The 23,508-nt window shown below is 47.4% G+C and overlaps 1 protein-coding gene across 1 annotated transcript in view; it reads left to right on the top strand.

The window, feature by feature from the left end:
* Positions 1 to 15,365: 15,365 nt before the first annotated feature.
* lmo1 (LIM domain only 1) overlaps positions 15,366 to 23,508 on the top strand; it is a gene marked incomplete at its 3' end in the record, with an annotated part of 11,927 nt that continues 3,784 nt past the window's right edge. Inside the window, exon 1 of the mRNA XM_080527999.1 lies at positions 15,366 to 15,592. Within this exon, the coding sequence (XP_080384125.1) occupies positions 15,387 to 15,592 (206 nt within the window). The 5' untranslated portion in view covers positions 15,366 to 15,386. The remainder of the gene's footprint in view (positions 15,593 to 23,508) is intronic.

The raw sequence follows: 23,508 nt of genomic DNA, 5'->3' as shown, positions 1-23,508 counted from the left end.
GAACATAAATCTATCTGGCTTATAACTAGGATGCAAACACATTACAATAAGGGGTCTAATTCTGTGTCACTTTAGTCCGGTCAGGAGCTGTGGAGAGTAGACCTGTCTAAAAACAATGCTTGTTAACCTTATGACAAATAACTTTGTAAACACTACTAGCTACATGCACATTGTATCCCAGACCCATTTGAAAGTAAAGCTCATGATAGTGTAGTAGTATATGCTTCCTGTTCAGTCTACTGCCATCTTGTATTGACTGAAACAACCTTTCTTTCCTGAAAGACGTTATAGAAACATGTTGTTAGCATACAACCTAGTGAGAAGGACAGAAATAGGATTTGAGAGGTACCGTATTTAGAAGTACAAAAGTATCCTGTTGTTTTCTTGAATGTTTATGAGCTAGTGATCGCCGTAATTAATCATTTATGTGGAAATCGAATACTGCAGCATAATTGTACCAGTGTCTGTTTATGCATGCAAGTTTCCATCTTGAAACAAATTGATCTGCCATTATCCCTATTAACTGAAAGACCTTGTATAATCCCCCCTGAAATAGTCCCTTGATACATATTTGTTCATGTTGTTTACTTGTTGAAGGCGGAAGGCAGTGGATGTTGAAGGGTGTGTGTGTGTGTGTGTGTGTGTGTGTGTGTGTGTGTGTGTGTGTGTGTGCTCACTAGGGACGGAGACATTTGGAGGCACTCATTAACTGAACTTTACTTCGCTTTTCCAGGTAGTTTTACTAGGAAGCTAGTGGAGATTAGATGCCGTGTGTGTGTGTGTGTGTGTGTGTGTGTGTGTGTGTGTGTGTGTGCATGTATGCGTGCATGTATGCATGCGTGCAAGGTTGCGTGCCTGCAGGAAAGGTATGACTGAATTATAAAACAGGTAGGCTAATACCTCTCAGCTTAGGAGTTCAATATGCCATCGCAATGAGCGAGGAAATACTTCTGTCAATATTTTAAGTGCTTTAATGTTTTTGGAGATTTCAGCAACTGAATTTCTCAGGCGTTGTTCCCCTAAAGACATTACTGTAGCACCAGGAAATGACCTACGGTAATGATTACAAAAGGCAAAATAATTGGAAAGGGATTTACAGTTCGCTATACTCTTTGCTGTTTACATTGGTGTTTTACGGCAGCATAAAATAAATGGTAAATGTACTGCGCTTATATAGCGCCTTTATCCAACGCGCTTTACAACGGCCTCTCATTCATCCACTCACACACCAATGGCGGCCAAGCTACCATGCAAGGTGCCGGCCGGCCCGCTCACTGGGAGCAATTTGGGGTTCAGTGTCTTGCCCAAGGACACTTCGACATGTGGCCAGCCAGGGCTCGAACCACCGATCTGCCAACCTTGCGATCATTAGACGCCGGCTCTACCTCCTGCGCCACAGCCGCCCACACAGCATACTTTCATCTAGTTTCCAAAATAGCATAGCATTGTCTAATGAACAACAGTGTTTGAGAGTGCAACTCATACGTATATAGAAATACAGCAATCAATATAAATACCTGCCAGTATGATAGACTATTCAAGATTCATCAAATAAATGTATGTATGTATGCAAGCACTATATAGAATATACCGTACAACTGAATACAGTCAATTGAAGGGGAAAGTGTGTCCAATCTTTTGATGATACTGTAGTTACAGCAACTAACACCAAAGACTATTCAAGCAAAATAACTTTTACTTTGGCTGTTTAGCCTACAGTACTTTTTAGCAGAGGGAGTGAGTTTTCAACAGAGGACTAGGCAGTGAGTGCCAATACGCTATGAAAGTCTGTACGTCACAAACAGCAGAATGTAAACAACATTTGGAGCCAGGCCGATCATTATGATGGCTAGGAGAGCCAGCATGGTAGAGAAGTGACGGTGTTCCAGGAAATGAATCGATTACATCATTACCTGCAAGCTTAATACACCTGGGGTCAAATTAGAACATTTGAACATGTTTACATTTGCAATACATGTGTCAGTAACCGCTCAGATGTGTTATTGCAAGCGATCATATTGGTGATGTCTGTCTCCAAAAATGATGCATGTCTCCAGTTATGTTTACATTGAGCAGATTGTGACCTACACCCCTTCATAGCATATAGAGAAGAAAACCCATTTCAACTTCTTCTATACAGGCTACTTAAAATGCTGCTTTCAAGAACTGCTAAATTAAAGCTGTTTGTTAATCTGTATTCCCTGAAACAACCCTTCTTTCCTGAAAGATATTATAGAAACAGGTTGTTAGCATACAAGCTAGTGAGAAGCTAGTGAGAAGGACATAGCATATAGAGAAGAAAACACATTTCAACTACAGTTCTTCAGAGCTAAAAGGAACATATTTAGTGTTTTCTACATAGGCTACTTAAAATGCTGCTTTCAAGAACTGCTAAATTAAAGCTGTTTGTTAATCTCTTCATGGAAAGCCTTTACTTGGCTTTTGTTCGGCAAAAACAATGTGTCACATGAATGTATTCAGGTCAAGCATGACATAGATATAAACATCTACTGTACTTGGGCCCAATCTCGTTTCTTATTTTTACCCCTGCCCCTCCTTTTCGACTTGCCCATCAGAACAGAGTTACAAGGGTAGCAGTTGAAATCTTGAACCCTTCAAGACCCTGATACGCCATCAGTAGTAGAAAAGCATGGACGCTCGCGATTCGTTGACAACTTAGCGTGAAAGTTATATAAATCAATCAAACAAGTCATCAAAGCCAGTTCATGACAGAATAGCGGTGTAGGCTAAACAAAAGGTCTAAAATACATTGAAATGACATAAAACAGATAATACAACGGTTTGTTGTATATGTTTTGTTGTATTTTTGTTGTATAATTTTGTAATCTTTAACGAAGGAAATAATTACATTTGTGGGTTTCTCGAAGGTTTCTCGCTTGTCGATGATTCACAAGGCATTCTGGGAGATTTCTCATAACACTCAGTTTGGAGTGTGCCTCTGAAAAAACTCAGTTTGGAGGGCCAAGTAGCCCTACCACTTCGCCCTACCTCTCTATTCTAACAAGAATCGGGACACCCTACCCCTACGCGTGAACACGCAAAAGGGAGGGGTAGGGCTAAATTGTATGGGCAAGGGCTGTATTGGGATTGGGCCTTAGAATACAATAATACACAATACTCGAAAGAGGGTGGCTTGGCCACTTAAAACGTATTCAACTTCTGGTATGTTTGTAAACACAGTAGCCTTGAGTGCTATCTATTCAATGTGGAAAATCTATGAGAACCAATCTCCTATTGGTTGACCTTCGAGAAATTAAATCTTGAATGACTAATTAAAGCCTGCGATGGCTCTGAAAGCTGGGGGGATCTGGCGATGTGGCGCGTTGAGGACGTGGCTTTAATCAATGCTGACCATGAGTCTGCCTGCCTACACAGTCACAGTTTGATCTGTTAGACGTGAGTGAGTGGCAGTTGCAATTCATGCACACTTACCATTGTGCTGAGTTTTAATTGAAATTGGTAACTGAATGTGGAGGCGCGGCACACACACACACGCACACACACACACCACACACACACACACACACACACACACACACACACACACACACACACACACACACACACACGGGGGCACCACCATTGCTTGTCGCAGGCAATGTGTTTCTCCTTTCTACACTGAAATGTGACAGCAGCTGGTGAAAAGGGGGGAACAAGTCTGCAACCAATCAAAAACGTTCAGACTTTTATTCTGGAAACAAATGGAAATAGATTTCAACGTCGTTGAAAATCAATGACACACGCTCGCTAGGCCGATTTCATCAATCGATATCTCTATGTAGTCCTTTCTCCCCTTTTAACACACCGCTTCAATTGGTGGAGGTGCTCTGCCCAGTCACATTTATTACCTATGTATATGTATATATGCACCGTGTCAATGGCGGCCATCCTGCCTCGGCTCTCCATAAGAACCACATATCCCAGCCTCCTTTGAGCCAGCCTGCCTGCCTGCCTCTCCGCCGGCCATGCGTCCCATCCCAGCGGACTCATTATTTACTCCATAAGGAGACAAGAGGGTGTGGAGGGGAGGGGAGTGGAGGGGAGGGGAGGGGAGGGGAGGGGAGCAAGAGAGAGAGAAAGTGCTTCGAATGACGTTAGAGGCCTGTCTCCCTCCTCCCAAACAACTGCCACCCCCCCCCCCCCCCCCCCAAACAACTGCCCCCTGTGGTGAATCTGCATTATTCAACATTAAACGGCCCACATGGCGCCTCTCCACTCCTTCGCGCCGCCATGCCTGTTCTGTTCTTTTTTCCCCCTCCCTCCATTTGTCGACTCACCGAGGACTCCTGAATGGCACACCTGTCTCCTGCCATATCCTTTGAAATAATAAGTGAGCTGTAATTGCAGGGGAGTGGGGGGATTCCATCCATCCATTCTCTAACCTTGGGAGTGACACAAACTTTAGAGAGGGCTAACGTTTATGCCTGCCTGAAATGCAATTTTAATGTGGGCTAAAAAGTGTTCTGGCATTATTAAGGTGCGGGCGGATGGACAGGAAAGCGGCGCTGACAGCGTGGCTAATGGTTACAGTTTTTGGCAGGAATCAGGAAGTGTCAGATTAGATTGTCCCCCCCTTTATCAGACTGTGAAAAGATCAGCGGCCTCTTTTATAAAAGCTTGCATACGCCCAAAAACTTTGCCGCAATTTGGGGATTTATTTATTTAAACCTGAACAAGCGTGAAAATGTGCGCGCTGTCTGGGACCCCATGCGGACGCACAGAAAGTGGAGAAAAGAGCAACTGCGACTCCGCTGGCAGAAGGATGAAACAGAAAACTGGAGAAATGCTTTGAAATTGCCACCATTGTGTAACAGAAATCTAAATATGACCTCTCACGTATTATATATGAATATACACTGCACTTATCTTAACTGTACATATTCGCCCTTGTCCTGAATGCATCACATTGTACATCTTCTGTACACTTTACTGTACGTATCATATTGATATTCACTCAAATATATAGCCTTTTTCTTTACATTCATATTCATATTAATTTAATTTAATTTTGCCATTTAGCAGACGCTTTTAATCCAAAGTGATTTACAATTACGAATTACAGGGACATTCCCCCTGGAGTAACTGAGGGCTAAGTGCCTTACTCAAGGGCACACTAGTAGTGGTGTGGTTTCAGGCGGGATTTGAACTCACAACCTTCCGATCACAAGTCCAACTCACTATCCACTAGACCATCACTACCCCTATCATATTCATTGCACGTAGCGCGAGGGTGGACATGGACAAGTTGCAAAGCGTCCGCATTGATTTCACAGTAATGAACGTCAACATAACATAAAGTCCAATGGAACACTCTGCAATGTCCGTACACTGAAGGTGATGATCCAGACATGAACAAGGCCACTGTAGACAATTGACTATCATCCCCAAGCACGCCCCATGGTTAAGGACTGTGAAAACCTTGAGCACAGCCACTTTATTACTGAACTATCTATTATTACTAGTTGCACCACTAGTGTATCCTGTCTTACCTGTAATACTGTCACGGTCACCTTTATCTTGTGTTATGCCTATTGCCTTCTGTCTTGTGCTGCAATGTCAGGAACCGAAGCCTAATAGAATGTTATTCTCTTACACTCGTGTGATGTGACGTAACAATAATCTTGAAACGCTCTTTTGTGGCTTTTGCACAATGCACTCTGGTTAGATGACGAACTGTGTTTCGTTGTCTTAGTACTTGTATTCACAGTAAGGTTGAATCTAATCTAATCTAAAAGAGAAAAAAACATGATTCAGGATAATGAATACAAACAGAGATATCTGTTTTTGCAAAACAATCCCTCAATGTTGTACAGTTTCATCGGGAATCATATTTAATTGGATCTGTAATTATTAAACAATTATTGGATGTTATGAAATGTATTATCATAAATCATAAGGTGAACAGTAGGACAAATTACGTTTAAACTGATTCCGTTGTCAATGCAGTCTGGCACATAGGTATTATATATATATTTTTTAAAATATATATATATATATTATCTATCGTCTGGCAGATACGAGTGAAGAGTTTCATATTGTTATGACCTGTTCGTTGCACAGAAATGTTGAGCAGAAATTCACGCTCATTCACGTGCGCACATTTTTTTGTTGATTGTAATTTATAAAGGGAGACAGGCGTGGGACTTGCAAGTCAGCACTTGCGCACCGCTTTACGTTCTTGCTTGTCTACGTATGCAAGCTTTTTCACGCCAGTTCTACGCAAAGCTTTATAAACCAGGGCGCTGGTTTGAGAATAGCTGGACTTATCTCCTATTCAAATGCTAAAGCTAATCTGTGAAGAAAAAATATATACCTAATTGAATTTCATCATCATGCAGGTTGTTGACTACCTGGCTAGGTGTTGTAGGTCAGGTGTGGAGGGGGCAGCAGGTAGAAAGGTGGTTCTAATGGACACCACAGGCCCTCCCCAGAACAGGCCTCAACAGCAGGCGCACAGTTGACTGGCTGGATGCAAGGTCAAACACCACCATCCCACCATCAAGACCCAGATCGCTACCATGATATTCCTCCTTCAGAGGTTCTCTGGTGGTAACCCTGCATAACGAGGTCTCTCTCTCTCTCTCTCTCTCTGTGTGTCTCTCTCTCTCTCTCTCTCTGTCTCTCTCTGTGTGTCCCTCTCTCTCTGTCTGTCTCTCTCTCTCTCTCTCTCTCTCTGTCTCTCTCTCTCTCTCTGTCTCTCTCTGTGTGTCCCTCTCTCTCTGTCTCTCTCTCTCTCTCTCTGTCTCTCTCTCTCTCTCTCTCTCTCTCTCTCTCTCTCTCTCTCTCTCTCTCTGTCAGTCGACAGCTCACCTTCCAAATGTGTAATCTCACCATGCTAGTAGTGAAGAAAAACCAACCGAGTTGTTGGAACAAGTTGTGTTCTGTAATACCTTGGCAACCGCGCCACTTTTTGTGTCTCAAAATAAGCAGTAATGAATTTAATTAGGAAGCTATTACATATCTCCACGATACATTTCTTTTAATTAACCCCATGTGAATAAATTAAAAAATAATAGGGGGGTTGAAAAACCGAGGAGAAAGAAAAAGAAAGAAAAAAAAAACGCAACCTAACCTAATGAAGTTATCCGTTAATTGGGAACGTGTCTGCGAGCCAAACCGCAGCGAGTTAACAGGCAAACTAAGGGAAGAAGGAGCTAACAATGCCTTCTGTAAAGCCTCCTTTGCCTGCCTGCCTGCCTTGCCTGCCTTGCCACCACCACCACACACACACAAAAAAAGGGCCCAGGGCCTTTTTCTTGCACTGACTTCAAGTGTAAGAAATGCACCTCTGACGTGATGGAAATGACCATGAGGCCTGGTTAGAGAGAGAGAGAGAGGCAGGCCTGTTCCACGGTCCCTGGTCTGCTGAGACTCCCTGCGCCGCGCTTGAAGCCCGGCCAGTGTTATTGCAGCCCTAATGCGGCCGCCTCATTTGGAGCGGATCAGGAGTAATTATGGTGGGGGGGAGATGAGGGGGGGGGGGGGGGGAAGTGGCTGCCGACCGCGGGGGTCAGGGCACTTGTAACATGTGAAAAGAGCAATTATTCTAGGAGACAAAACCCTCCCTTATCCTAGTGCGGTGCCAGGGTCAATGGCAGGGACGGCTGGGCTCCGTTACACCAGGGCTTATTAGCCGCCGCAGCCAGCAAAGCAGCAGCAGCAGCAGCGGCAAGCTGCAAAAAAAGTTTGCGAGAGAGAGAGTGCATCTCGTTAATGAACCAGTCCCTCCCCCCCTTCCTCCCCCCCGACCCCCTCCTCCCTCCTCATCCACAGCAGCCCCTGCTCTGCTCTGCTCACCCCCCTCTCCCTCCCTCCCCCCCCCACACCCCACTTACCGGAGGTGTTCATTATGTCATAATCATAGCAAGGCCAGCTAGCACTTCTCTTCCACAGACCTCAGCATTCACACACACGAGCTGTCTGGAAACGTTAGCCTATACACACTACTGTAACGAGATGGCACACAGTACAGGACCGACCGGGGCGAACGCACACACACAGACACAGACACAGTCACATACAGTCACATACAGTCACATACACACAGACACACAGATAAACACACAGACAGACTCAGACTCAGACACAGACACAGACACAGACACGCACACAGACAGACACACACACACACACAGACACAGACACACACACAGATATACACACACACACACACACACACACAGTACAGAACCAACCAGGCCTTACACACACACATACACACACACACACACACACACACACACACACACACACCAGATATTACAGTGAGTGAGTCACCATTGACTGGGCCTGTGTGAAAGACTTCCCGCTTTTGATATTCTTCTTCTTCTCTTTTTTTGCGATCTGCTCTGTAGAACAAGAAGGGGGGGGGGGGTGAATCACTGAGAGAATCAGAGCTGTCTTGATTATGCTTATCATTCTGAAGGCACTAATTTGGTCCGCTTTCAGCTGGCAGTACATCCCATCTGATATTATTACCAGATGTCTCGTCTTGTGTTTTGTCTTGGCATTAGAGGAGAGTCGGTCCGTGTCTACAGGCTCTATTACAGTGATGATGTGAGGTGGCTGAAAGGGGGCTGATTCGTGCAGACAATGGCAGGACATCTGCCTGAGGTCCTTATTAACTTCTGGGCCGGGTTTGGCCCCACCTAGGCCTTGGGACGGACCACATTCTCTCTGGGAATCGCCATGGCCACAGCGTTTACAGAGGCATTTTGAGAGGTTTTAACACAATAGGAATGGGTTTCAATACAGCTTCAGTCACGTCCAAACGTTGTATTTAACACTAGAACACATTCTCTCTGGGAATCGCCATGGCCACAGCGTTTACAGAGGCATTTTGAGAGGTTTTAACACAATAGGAATGGGTTTCAATACAGCTTCAGTCACGTCCAAACGTTGTATTTAACACTAGAACAGCCACGCAGGGGCCTGTGAGTTAAGAAACATGTTATATCTTTGCACTCGATCAAATTTCAGGACCCTCCTTTCATGAGTTTTCCTAGATATGTGCGTTCTACCACCCAGTATCCTTACATTTTCAAAATCACATCAGGATAAGCTAGTATAAAGCTATTTTGCAGTTTTTCTGTGTAGGAAGCAGGCCAATTTACAAGCGGACCACTAGTGGTCGTTGTGTGTAAGTAGCAGCTTAGCATTGTAAACCCCTGAGGCGGCTCTTTTAGTATGTAAACACAGGCACGTCTGTTCTAGTGTTAATACAGCTTCAGTCACTTCCAAACTTTGCATTCACACAGACACTGTAGTTCACTTACAGTACCGGAGTAACTACTGCTCTAGAAGCTCTGTTTAGTTTTTAAGCTTTTTAACAATCTAGAATCTCTCAAAACATGTAACGAGTAAAAATACCCAATACACTCGATGATAATTACAGTTTACAGACGTTGGTGATTAATTTTCTCATGTAGCTTTGATCTGTTGGAGAGGGGGTTTCCCTTCATACACACTCTGCTGTGCTTTTAGACAAGATCCGGAGTGTAGATCCACACAGTAACTGGATGTGTGTGTGTGTGTATGTGTGTATGTGTGTGTGTGTGTGTGTGTGTGTATGTGTGTGTGTGTGTGTGTCTGACGTCTTCAGCAGGAGCGCGTCAGTGAGTCAGGAGATGACGCTGATGACAAACACAGTTTCCCTCTCGATCGCAGTCACATAAATGGAATGGTAAATGGTCTGACTTATATAGCGCCTTATTCCAAAGTGCTTTACCACGGCCTCTCATTCACCCATTCACACACACACATTCACACACCAATGGCGAGGTAGGCAAGCTACCATGCAAGGTGCCGGCCCGCTCACTGGGAGCAATTTGGGGTTCAGTGTCTTGCCCAAGGACGACATGTGGCCAGCCGGGGCTCGAACCACCGATCTGCCGACCTAGCGATCATTAGACAGCAGCTCTACCTCCTCCGCCCTCCATCACGTTCAGAGCTTCTCCTCAGTCACGGTGGTGGAGGGTTACCACTCTCTTATTTACTGCGGTCGAGAGTAGTAATTACACCGGCCCCAGAGACGAGGTCCACTCAGCCCTGGCTCACCCCCACACCCCCACCCACCACCCTCTCTGCCTCCCCTCCTCCCCTTCCCCTCTCTCCCAGGGGCAAGATGGCTGAGTGATGCTCATCAACCTCATTTCCCTTGGAAACCCGAGGAGCCTGCGTCACATCGAGGTGTCAATCCTCCTAATTGATCAGATGTATTTCATTCCAGAGAGTGTGAGAGCGGCGTCGAGCCCCCAGCCTGTCAGCGTGGTAGTGAGCCCAGCGTGTTGTTCTTATTCTGCTCTGCGCCTCATTTGTAAGACTAACGTAACAACAACACGTAGGGTATAAAGAGGTAAGAGGGGATCGGAGGACAAATCACCCCCCCAACCCCCCTCCTCTTTCTCCCTCTCTCTCTCTCTCTCTCTCTCTCTCTCTCTCTCTCCATCTATCCTTGCCTAATCATCCCCTTTTTTCTCCTCTCTCTCTCCATCTCTCCTTGTCTAATCTGGGGAGAAATGGAGGCCTTGCCATGCAGATGTGATAATTGCATTTCGACGCTTTCAAACGTTTCCTCGAGTACTGCGAATGGCTTATTTTTCTTTTAAAACCTTAAATACATCAAAAGGGGGTTAGCCACATTGATTTGATTTCTCGATAGCTGTAAAAAAAAAAAAAAAAAACGGAACTTGAAATGGGCTTACATTGAAATCGGATGCTATCTCCATAATGGAAACTACATGGTCTGACAGTCTCAATGAAAAAAAAAAAAGAGAGAGAAACGTAACTGTACATATTCTTAAGAGATAAGGTCTTTAAAAAAAGGAAGAGGGGTGGAAGGGAAAAAAAGTTGACAGCCTCTTTATACCCGAGTGGTAATGGTAAATTTAATTATTTTCCAGGGGAGGATATTTTGGCAAGGCGAGCCGCGAACGCTCCCTCTTTTAAGGGGAAGAATGTAGGCCTATCCCCCCCCCTCGGTAGGAGTATGAATCATGGCCTAGCTAGCGAGGTATGCTTCTTTTTTGTGACACAGAATGACACTGGAAGGTCAGTGGCACTTGTGTCTGTTAAATGGATTGGATTAAGTGGAGGAGGGCTGCCTCTTTGGCTGTCGTTTCCCTTTCATAATGTAACTTTTTGTTCTCTGAGGCGTCGGGGCAGGGGAGGAAGGGAGGAAGGGAGGAAGGGAGGGAGGGAGGCGGCGCTCTCTACTCAGGGAAATTTTTCACGTGGTACGAAGTGTGGTGACAGGTGCACTCCTCCTCTGAGGAAAAAAGAAGAAGAAGAAGAAGAAACCCCTCTGTCTCCTGACATTAAGCGGACTGGAAATGACATTTACTTTATACAATCATGTATTCTTCTGTCACTACTCTTTGTTTAGGAAGTGCTACCTATTACGGGAGACTTCTTTAAAGGCAAAAAAAATTCCCGAAGGCTGTTTTAGGAGAGGACATGGAGTGAGACGGTACTGAGACAGGAGGATCAGTTCAGTAAGCATCCCTGTGTGTGTGTGTGTGTGTGTGTGTGTGTGTGTGTGGGCTTGCGTGTGTGTGTGTGTGTGTGCTTGCATGCGTGCGTATGTGTACTTGCGTGCGTACGTGTGTGTGCTTGTGTACGTACGTATGTGTGTGTGTGTGTGTGCGTGTGCTTGCGCGCCTGCGTGTGTGTGCGTGTTCAACTATTCATCCATCCAGGCAGCTCCCAGGCCTGTAGAGGGAGCAGGCACGGAGGAGAGGAGAAGGAGAGACAACCTCTTCAGTTTCATATCAGGATTAAGGAGTAGGAGGTAGAGCCCTGTCACCTTGATGCTGCTGAGGACACACCCCCTACCGTGAGGAGAGCTCATAGGAGACTGAAACAGGGGGAACAGGGGGGGGTGTGTGTGTGTGTGTGTGTCGTCTTGGACTACAGTCATTCCTAAGTAAGGGTTAGCTCCCTCTTTTGCACCGCTGATGTAAAACACCAGACAGTACACACACACACACACACACACACACACACACACGCGCGCGCGCGCCGTGTAGACGTGTGAGAAGACGGTTGGTTGCGTGTGGCGGGGCGGTGGTCTAAACCAATTACGAGCGGTTCTCGGGGAGGTGGGGGGAACGACCTTTGTGTATAATTAGTTCTCTTATTTAAAGCAAAGATTTTGAGCAGAATAACTAATTAGCTGTCATAAAAAGGCAAATTAAAGATTTTTGTGTGATCCCTGAGGGGAATGGAGGGAACCCGATTCCCTAGCTATGAGCATGCACACGCACACACACACGTGCACACACGCACACACACACACACACACACACATACACGCACACACACACATATATACACACACACACGCACACACACACGCACACACACACATATATATACACACACGTGCGCACACACACGCACGCACACACACACACACACACACACACACACACGCACACACACGCGCACACACACACACACACAGCACTCTCTCCTCATTAAGACTGTTTTTAGTTCTGTGGAAGGCTGACAGGCGAGCACTGTTGGCATACCTGCAGAGAGCTCCTCTAACAAGCCATGAAATGCAGGTAGCAGAGACCGCCCTTAGCTAGTGTGGCTTCAATTTGAAGCTTTTTAGCTTCATTTACACTGAACATTGGTATTTATAGCGTTTTTTTTGTGATCCTAATGCGGCAGCTTCAAGGGGCCCCGTTTTGGGGAGGGGGGGAGGGAGGGGGGGAAGCTGGAGGGGAGGCAGAACACTAATTGATGGCTCCCATCACCAGCGCCGGACCAATTAGCCTCCCCTTTCCACTTTTGATAAAGAAATAGGACACCCGAATACAAGCAGACCCCTTATTCGCATCCAAAACCAAAGCCATGAATTTATCTAACAAGCTCTCTCTCTCTCTCTTTCGCTTTTTTCCCCACTGTGTTAAAGGGGGGGAAATGCTAATTATATTACAGTATTATAGTGTTACTGATGGGTGGATGGTCGCAGAAATTGCTGAACAAATCTGGATACAATAAGACCTGAGCGAGTGTGCGTGTGTGTTCATGCGTACGTACGTGCATGTGTGTGTGTGAGAGAGAGCGAAATAGAAAGAAAGAAAGACAGTCACATGGCTTTGATATTCAGAAGAACAACGTTGTTTATGACCAAAGTGCTACGAGGTTCTTGTGAGAAAAGGGGCGTGCAGAGAGGAACAGGAGAGAGGTACTGAGAGAAGAAGGAGAGAGGTACAGAGAGAAGAAGGAGAGAGGTACTGAGAGAAGAAGGAGAGAGGTACAGAGAGAAGAAGGAGAGAGGTACTGAGAGAAGAAGGAGAGAGGTACTGAGAGAAGAAGGAGAGAGGTACTGAGAGAAGAAGGAGAGAGGTACTGAGAGAAGGAGGAGAGAGGTACTGAGAGAAGAAGGAGAGAGGTACAGAGTGATGCACCTCCGTGCTACCAGCGGAGGCTCTCTCCATCTGATCATGGGAACCCAAACACAACAGTGACAGTCCAACTAGTCTGGGCCCTGCTTTACTACGGGCTCTGTGGTTCTGTGAGCGCCATGATGGCTCAGTCAGTAAGTACTGTAAGTGCTTAGCCCAGCTACACAAAGCTACTAGCACCCAGACTCCAACCCCATACAACCACATACAACATCAGAGCTGTACTCTCCTGTAAAGGCTATTATCTCCCCCCTCTCTCTCTCTCTCTCAGCCATGTGTCGATCAATAACGCCTAAACACAGACGATAGAAATAGACAAAAAGGAGAAAAAAACACACAAAAAACATTGCTAAACAAGCTATTTGGATCCTACGCAGGGAAAAATGTCTATGAAACTTCAGCACAATAAAGCAAGCCTATGGCCTTAAACCGCAAAACACAACAAAGCGGTACAGACAAATACAAAAGGTTGGCCGAACTCCCTATGATGCTGTGGTCAGCCAGCCAGTCAGCCAGCCAGCCAGTCACCCACCCAGCCACCCAGCCAGCCAACCAGCCAGCCAGTCAGCCAGTCAGCCAGCCAGCTATCGTCCTAGCGTTTCTTTTTTTTTTTTCTGTCGAGAGAGAAATGTGTTTTGAAAGCAGAGTGGCGAGCTCGCAGCCGCCGTGCGTTCTATTAGACGGATCAATAGCTCAGTGTGAGAGAGAGTGTGTCTTAAGAGCTGTTGTCCTGTGCTTTCAGCTGAGGCAGAGCTGTTAGTGCTACAGAGGAGGGGAGCCGCCACCACCACCACCACCACCGCCACCACCGCCTGCCGCCACACCACCACCACCGCCGGTCCTCCCTGTACCAGCCCCGGTGGCCTGAGGGGGGCTTTTAGTCCAAACACAAATGTCAAACCACACATAGACTATTAGTGTTTAGTGCAGTTATTAAATGGACTTTATTTGTCCTTTAGGAGGCTAAAAGGCGCACTTAAAGGGGGGGGGGGGGGCCTGCGTGACAGCAGGGGCAATTTGCGGGTTTGGTTACTCAGGCTCGCTCGTCGCAGATACACGAGGACAGATAAGTGTAAAAGGAGGAAAGGGGCTGTAATGCAGAGGGCCGCGGTCGGTGTGTGTGTGTGTGTGTGTGTGTGTTTGTGTGTGTGTGTGTGTGTGTCCGTGTGAGTGAGAGAGTGTGGAGCTGAGAGGCACTTAGACCATAACATATTTCACTGAGGTCTGGGCGTAGCAGCGTCCTTGTGGTCAGAGGCGTTTTAAAAGGTTAATGTTAATCTATACCAAACAAAGCCCCGCGAGGAGCCTTTTTACAGCTTGTGTGGACAGTTGAGTGAAATGAGCTCTGATGAAATGCTAGGTGACTAACATAATATACAGCACGCCGTAAAACACCCCCCACCCCGACCGACCGGTAAGCAAAGCAAAACGAACGGTTAGTCTTTAGCCTATGTATGTTTTAGAAGAAGAAAACAAAGTAGCTTATCCTAATTGCGTCGTAGATTGACCTACAATACTGTAAGGTCTTGTGCTTCGTAACGTCATATAACATATATTTCATATACGGGGTTGTGGGGGGGGGGGGGGGGAGAGTAAGTGAAGAGAGTGTGTAATAGTAGTCCCAATGTGACCCCCCATGTGTAATAGTAGTCCCAATGTGACCCCCCGTGTGCCTATCGGCACGGAAGAGTGTCCGCGTTAATGCATACGAAGCAGGGGGAAGGCAGGCGGTGAGACTGTGGCTTCCGTCTCCTCTTCCGTGCGGCTCCGGTGCTTCTAGAAGCTTCTAGAAGGCGGTGGCGGGCGGCGGTTGGTGGCAGTTGGTGGAGTCGGTAGCAGCCCTTATCAAAGAACGAGAAACACGAAAAGTCACTCGTGTTCCCGGGCAGTAAATCAACTGTTGGCGGGGTCCGTCCCCCTGTTTGTCTCCTTATCGCTACAGGTGTGCCCATGCTCTCGGTCCAGCCCAAAGGGAAACAGAAGGGGTGCGCTGGCTGCAACCGCAAGATTAAAGACCGCTACCTGCTCAAGGCCCTGGACAAATACTGGCACGAGGACTGTCTGAAATGCGCCTGCTGCGACTGTCGTCTGGGGGAGGTGGGCTCCACCCTCTACACGAAAGCAAACCTCATCCTCTGTCGCAGGGATTACCTGAGGTAAGAGAGAGACCGAGACAAACACACACACACACACACACACACACACAGAGACGCAGACAGACACACACACACAGACACACAGAGAGAGACGCAAACACACACACAGAGACGCACACAGCACACACACACAGAAACACGCAGACAGAGATACACACACAGACAGACACACAGACAGACACACACACACACAGACATACACACAGACACACATACACACACTATCCCCAAGACACACACTCTCACACAGAGAGAGACACACACACACACACACACACACACACACAGAGAGAGACGCACACACACACATATACAGGCACAGACACACACAGAGATACACACACAGACACACAGAGAGACGCAGACAGACAGACAGACACACACACACACACAGTACAAAACAGAAAGGACATGCCCCACCCTGGGCTGTGTGACATTAATAAAAGTACTCTCTCTCACACAACTAGTACCAGCACGATAGATGTCTACCAACCTGCTCTCTGCCCTCTTTTCCTGCTTCTCTCTCGCTCTCTCTCTCTCTCTCTCTCTCTCTCTCTCTCTCTCTCTCTCTCTCTCTCTCTCTCTCTCTCTCTCTCTCTCTCTCTCTCTGCAGGTAGACTCTCTCTCTCTCTTTTCCTGCTCTCCTCCATGCCTCTCTCTCTCTCTCCCTCTCTATGTGTATGTCCTGTACGTACACCAGTGGGTTGTTGTGTAGTTGTAGAAAGCAGCACTATTTTTTCTATTTCAAAGATTTTTTTTTTCTCTCTCTCCCAGGCTGTTGCTGTTTTCGTAGATCAAGCGCCTGTTTGTTCCTCATTACAGGATATCGATACTGACGAGATGTGTGTCAATTAAGCCCGAATCCCATTATCTTCATCTGCTGACTTCTCTCTCCTCGGGCGCCCAGCCCCCGAGCCCCGGGGAAGACAGAGTGGAAAGTATCCACTTCCGTGTCGTGTCCCGTTTGTTTTTATTTTATTTATATTTTTTCGGGGGCTTGTTTACATGAACACACACAGTACACTCTCTCTACCCTGGGCCGGGGTTGTACAGGGTTTCAGTTACAGGAGAGAAGAGATGGTAGATCTCGGTTGGTTGTAGGCAGAACTCTTCCAGGCAGGCTAGTGTCGACCTCAGTGGTGATCCCCCCCCCCATCCCTCCCTCTACCTCCCCTCTGCCATCTGCTCGCTAAATTAAACATGATCATTTCCTGGGCGTTAAGTCATATTCCCTGGGGGCTCCCAATCAGATCCCACCATCTATCTCAGGCTCGGTCCCCTGGGGGGCCAGCCTGGAGATCCTACTGCCCCCCTACTGGTTCCTCCATGCTCTCTCACTGGCTCTCCCTGCCTCTCTTTCTGCCTCTCTCTCTGCCTCTCTCTCTCTCTTCCTGCCTCTCTGTCTGTCTCTCCCTGCCTCTCTGTCTCTCCCTGCCTCTCTCTCCCTGCCTCTCTCTCTCTCTCTGTCTCTCCCTGCCTCTCTCCCTGCCTCTCCCTGCCTCTCACCCTGCCTCCCTCCCTCCCTGCCTCTCCCTGCCTCTCCCTGCCTCTCTCCTGCCTTTCCCTGCCTCTCCCTGCCTCTCCCTGCCTCTCCCTGCCTCTCTCCTGCCTCTCTCCTGCCTCTCCCTGCCTCTCTCCCTGCCTCTCTCCCTGCCTCTCTCCCTGCCTCTCTCCTGCCTTTCCCTCCGCCTCTCTCCCTGCCTCTCACCCTGCCTCCCTCCCTCCCTGCCTCTCTCCCTCCCTCTCTCCCTTCCCCTCTGCCTGCCTCTCTCATGTCCTCTCTCCCTGCCTCTCTGTCTGTCTCTCCCCCTGCCTCTCTCCCTCCCTCTCTCCCTGCCTCCCCTCCTGGCCCTCTTGACTCCCCCAGCCCACCCCCTCTCTCTCTCTCTCCCTCATGCCTGGCCTCTCCCCTGGCCTCTCTATGCCACCACCACCTCCCTCCCACCCCTCCCTCTAACCAGCAGGCTACGTCCCGCCCGTGAGAGGAGGGGGCTTAGCGGGGGGGGGGGGGGGGGGGGGGGGGGAGGGGACTGGGGGGGGGGGCCGGGGCGTTGAGAGGAGCCATTACCATCCATCAGCTTCCCGCCCAGAGTTAATGCCGTTAAGATGCAGTGGGAGAGGTCCACTAAGACGGCTGCTGCCCCGGGAAGGGGCAGATGGCGCAGATGAGGTAATAATAAACGCAGCGAATGACGAGGGGACGGCGGAAAATTATGAAGCCCGGAGTGGCACTTTTGACACGGTTAAATATGATCCCCTGAAAAAGGGGGCGGGGGGGGGGGCTGGCTGGCTGGCTGGCTGCCCCCCCCCCATCCCCTTCCATCAGATTGATTTCTCCCCTCCCATTATAAAAAGGCGACGGCCTTATCGTCGGACATCAGCGGTTCTTCTGATTAAAACGTGTTGCTATGGCGGAGGCCGTAATCTGCCTGCTGAACCCTGGACGGTGTCGTCGCGGTGGTAGAGAGCAAAGTCTCACGGCGAGTACTGGACAGGGAGGTGAAGGAGGAGGGGGGGGGGGAGAGGAGAGGGGGGGGGGGGGGGGGTGTAGAGGAGAGTAAAGTGAGTGGAGGGGGCGGGCTAGAGCAAGATGGAGAGAGAGAGAGGGACGAGAAGGAGGATAAGAGGTTAGAGTGAGAGGGAGGGAAGTACAGTAAGGGGAGAGAGAGAGAGAGAAGAGAGAGAGAGCGAGAGAGAGAGAGAGAGAGAGAGAGAGAGAGAGAGAGAGAGAGAGAGTTATAGAGAGTTATAGAGAGAGAGAGAGAGAGAGATGGGCTTTCTGTGTTTGTGCCTGAGCCCTGTTGGCCCTAATGAAATCCAGAACACTCTTCGGCTCTTCAGCCTGAGACAAATGCACGCCACTTAACGGCGTTGGAGATGCTGGAGATGAATTCTATTATCCAACAAATTAAAAATGTTCCCTCTCGTCAGGGAAAAAGAGGCCGTTTGTAGAGCCCTGTGTTTTTAAAGTATGTGACACAGGCTCCATCCAGGCCTAACAGTACCCTCTCGTTGCCCTCCCCCCCTCTCCCCTCCCTCCTCCCGCCCCCCCCCCCTCATCCCACACAGTGAGGCAAAACACTCCAACTCTGTAATGGAGTTGAATCCCGGTCCAGAATTAGCCTCCTGTCCTGTACATTAGAGCACGGTGGCAGGTGGATCACACACACACACACACACACACACACACACACACTTCCTGTGATATGTCCCTGGGTTTGGAGCCCTGCCACGCAAACGTTCGACGTTACGATAGGGAGCTCCATCTGGGTTCGTCCTTCAGGTGCGACCCAGAACATCTTAAACGACTGTCCTCCTCCTCTCCCAAACATCCCCCCCTTCTCTCCCCCCCATTAGCCCCCTCAGCTCCCCCCCATTAGCCCCCTCAGCCCCCCCCCCCCCCCTCTCTCTCTCCCGCCTGGCCCTGCCAGCCTTACCTCTCTTCAGGTTTCTGAATCCACTTGACATTCTGTTCCCTCCCCAGTGTAGACGCCCGGCGCTTCCATTAGCAGTTCGGCCACACTCTTTCATTACCACGGAGGAGAACAATAGATTAATTAGACGTTTCATTCTTGTCTTGGGCTCCGGATCAGGCGACCTCGCCACAGAAGGTTGACAAGCCAGCCAGTGCCTTTGATCGCCTCTGACCCCAAGCCTGAAAAATCTTCTAACTATTATCTTACAATTATATTAAGTGGAAGGCTTTTAATTGAATTTTTAAAGCACTGTTTTCCAAGCTAACAGACATTAGAACGTCGTCCAGTAACGAGAGAGAGAAAGTGTAGCAGGAATAAAAGCACAGACCCCACCCCCCGGGGTTTCAACTGTTAAATAAAACAGTTGTTTGTTCACTTACTTACACAGGCAAATACAGCCCAATTTTCTTCTGCCAGCTTTTTGGAATCCATACAGGAGGAGGCAACTGTTGAGGAAGGTCACAACACACTGTGAATGCATTAATAAGCTCTCCTTTCTATGAAATCTGACAAACAAAACAGTAGAAATCTAGAAAAGAGAGCTAAAGCTATCAAGAGCTAAAGCTAACTATGAAACAAAACAGTGGAAATCTCGAAAAGAGAGCTAAAGCTATCAAGAGCTAAAGCTATCAAGAGCTAAAGCTAACTATGAAACCAAAACAGTGGAAATCTGGAAGAGTTGAATGAATGAATGAATGAATGAATGGACTTATTTGTCATTGCTACAGTACAGGTACCAAACAACGAAATTTAGGAGGGGTGGCTCCCCTGGTGTTAGGAAAGGGGGGAAAAAAAAAAGAAAAAAAAAAAACACAAGAAGGTAGGGAGCTGGTTTACATCATTAAAAGGCTATGTACACAATCCACTGTACTATACTGCACAGATAGTCAACTAACAGAGTTGAGAGATCTGGTAGAAGACATGATGAGCTAAAGCTACCACGGCTACGTGAGGGAAGCAGTAAAGCCATGTAGGCAGGTGATGTAGGCGTGCGGAGAGTTTGAAGTTCGCTAGGCAGCAGGTTCAAACAGCTAAAGAAGGTGCACCTGTCTCTAAAGATCCTCGCTAATCACACAAGACAGAGGGTGTAGAACAATGGAAGAGGCCTCTTTAACTTTGATGCTTAATTCTGGTCCAAACAACCCACATCCTTTGGAGAAAATGACTTGCTGTATAAACAATGTTGTTTTATTTTTTCTCTCTCTCAAAGTAATATTCTACAGATCATCTATAAGGCATTGACAGTTTTTTCAGGATTAGTACGTCCATATGGCATGCTTAATCTTTCTCTCCACTCATTGAATGTAATATCGTTAGCGTCATAGCATAATTGCTAAAAGTAATATTTTGGCCAAATTGAGATATCTGCCTAACTCTCCTCTCCTAACACTGCTGATTCACCGTGTATTATTGCCTATGATGCCATCAGCCTATCAGTAATGCTTGTTACATTCCAAAATCACTATCTGCCCAAGTCATCTCTTTTGACATTTATGCATTTTTGACACTACATACAAAGATGGCTCGGCTGACCACAAGTGAAGCATGACTTGAAGGCAATTATGCTACGAGGCTAACGATATGTATTTAGATAAACAATCCAAAAAGTCCACAGGTAAGTTCACAACCTCGTAGACAGCAGGATAAGAAACCTGCAAGTCATTCAACAAACTGACTGAAAAGTCACACCAAAAACGGCCTCTCTATTGTAACGGCTGGTTTAACTTTATCTTACATTACACAGCTTCCAAAAATCCAAGCCATTGTGTCTCACAGTTTGCGGGTGACCTTCCAAATGAGTATTTGCAACCCTCTAATCCACTTAAATTAACCACTGAAGCCTCTATTTTAAGCTAGGCCCTTTTTCTGTGTGCTTCAAACCCCAAACCCAAAACTGATGACTTCTTAACAAAATCACGAGTGGTTGCAGTATCTAGTGAAAAAGCGATGTGGTGGTGGTTATGCCCTCAGTTTTCCCCCAGAAAACCCTGCATCCATCCGCACTCTACTTTAACTGGCAAACTGGAAAATCGTATTCATGTTAGAATAATTTGTTCAACCACTTCTGGAGGCAGATATTGATTATTTTTAATCCAAATGGGGCCGAGGACATAGAACTGCACGAGCCACTGCACTCGTACTGTAACGGCGACGTGTCATTACAGTATATATGGGAATGTCAGCAGAAAACTGCTCTAACGGTTTGTAATTAAAAAGAGAAAATAGTTTTTTTCTCTCTCTCAATAGCACTGGTGTGGGTATGACGAAGCACTATTAACTTTGTTAATAACGTCAAACAGACATCAGAAGTGCACCAAGTTGATGAATGAATGATTTTTTTTTATTGTCATTGTAACAGGTACAACGAAATTTAAATGCAACAATCAAACACAGTCTAAGATAATAAAAAACAAGAATGAGACATAAATAGACATAAATAGGGGGATAAGTGATCAGTAGAATCTGAGAATGTATCTATTATGTAACTTCTATTACACTACGTATATGGCCTATTCACAGGGGGGTATATAGACAGGGCGGAGTTAGCATGTAACTGTGTACTTTTATAAACATATAAACATATGAACTAGTAACTAATATACAGTATATGAACCTAACACAAGAACGTAAACATATCGCAGGGTTATAGTTGTGTGACGAGCCGCAGTAGATACAACTAAATGCGTTCACACACCTAGCCTAGTTGTCCACTAGCAGTATGCCACTGGGCCCTCTCTAGATTACCCCTCGCTCGCTAGCTACCTCGCTCGCTACATGCTCATTACCCTGTCCTGCTCCTGTGTTGTCTGCCATGAGAGACATCAGTAAAAAAAAAACGAGGCTTCGTTCCGAGGTTTTCGGTATCCCCCTTACTTCCCCCCCTCATTACCACATAGTACAGTACGCCGTCCTCTGATGACATTGTGTGTATCTATGATGAGGTGTCTGTCTGCGTGTGTCTCTATTATGCAGTAGAGCCCGTCTTCTTCTGCTCTCCCGGTACGGTGCTACTACTACTGTATGCACGCCGGTCTGTGTGTAAACATGCCTCTGTCTGTGACCTCAGCCTATAGGGTCTCATGCCGTTGGAGTCGGAGGCGGCAGCAGCAGTGTTGTGCTCCATTACTCACAGTGCACTTCCCAGCCCCGGCATTAGCCACAGAGCCCCACGCCACCCCCCCCCCCCCCACAGCCACACAGAGCCCCCCCCCCCCCCACCCCCCCCCCACACACAGAGCCCCCCCCCCACCCCCCCAGAGCCCCCCCACAGCCACACCAGTAACACATAAACAATGCCTGAGCGGTGGCTACGCTACGCTAACGTGTCCCCGCGGGATCATGACACTGCATACAGTAGCTGCTGTCTGTCGCACCACTGTGTAGTCAGGGACAGGCCGGGACGTAGCAGCCGTGCTAGCATGCGCGCACGCACACACACACACACACACACACACACACACACACACAGACACAGACACAGACACACACAGTACAGACACACACACACACACACACACAGTACAGAGTACACACACACACACACACACACGACCCACAGTACAGACACATACACACACAGTACAGAGTACACACACACACACACAGTACAGAGTAACACACATACACACACACAGTACAGAGTAACACACACACAGTACAGAGTACACACACACACAGTACAGACTACACACACACACACACAGTACAGAGTACACACACAGGCACACAGGCACACACAGTAAAGAGTACACACACACCACACACACACACACAGTACAGAGTACACACACACACACACACATGTACACACACACACACACAGTACAGAGTAACACACACACACAGTACAGAGTACACACACACAGTACAGAGTAACACACACACACGACACACACACACACACACACAGTACAGAGTAACACACACACACACACACACAGTACAGAGTACACAAACACACACACACACACACACACACACACACAGAATGGGGACTCGGGTTGGAGAGTGCACTGTATTGCTTTCTCTCATGGAGATGAATCAGATAGTTTGGGGATAAGAGAGCAGATTAAATGAATCAATACCATCATGGACTATTCCGGAATACTCAAGGGTTCTAAACCGGGTCCCTTCCCTGTCCCTTGTTTGGAAAAAGAGAATAACAAAATAAATAAATTGAACAATCATTTTTAATAAGTGGATCTGGTGCGGAGCGGCAACTAACTGGCCGGGTTGGGCCGTGCAACGCCCGACATGCCAGGGGTCTATATAAACACTTTTACTGGAACAGTAACCAGTTCTAACAATGCACTGTTTAACATCCTTGTGTATCTTTTTCTCTCCATCTCTCTCCATCTCTCTCTCTCTCTCTCTCTCCTTCTTTATTTCTTCTCCCCACTATAAGACAGCTCTCCTCGGGGGAAGCGTGCCCTAATTAGA

Source organism: Nansenia antarctica (genome assembly GCF_963989245.1).
Source record: "Nansenia antarctica genome assembly, chromosome: 4".
In the NCBI taxonomy this organism is placed as follows: Eukaryota; Metazoa; Chordata; class Actinopteri; order Argentiniformes; family Microstomatidae; genus Nansenia; species Nansenia antarctica.
This window is presented reverse-complemented; position numbering and strand designations above follow the sequence as displayed.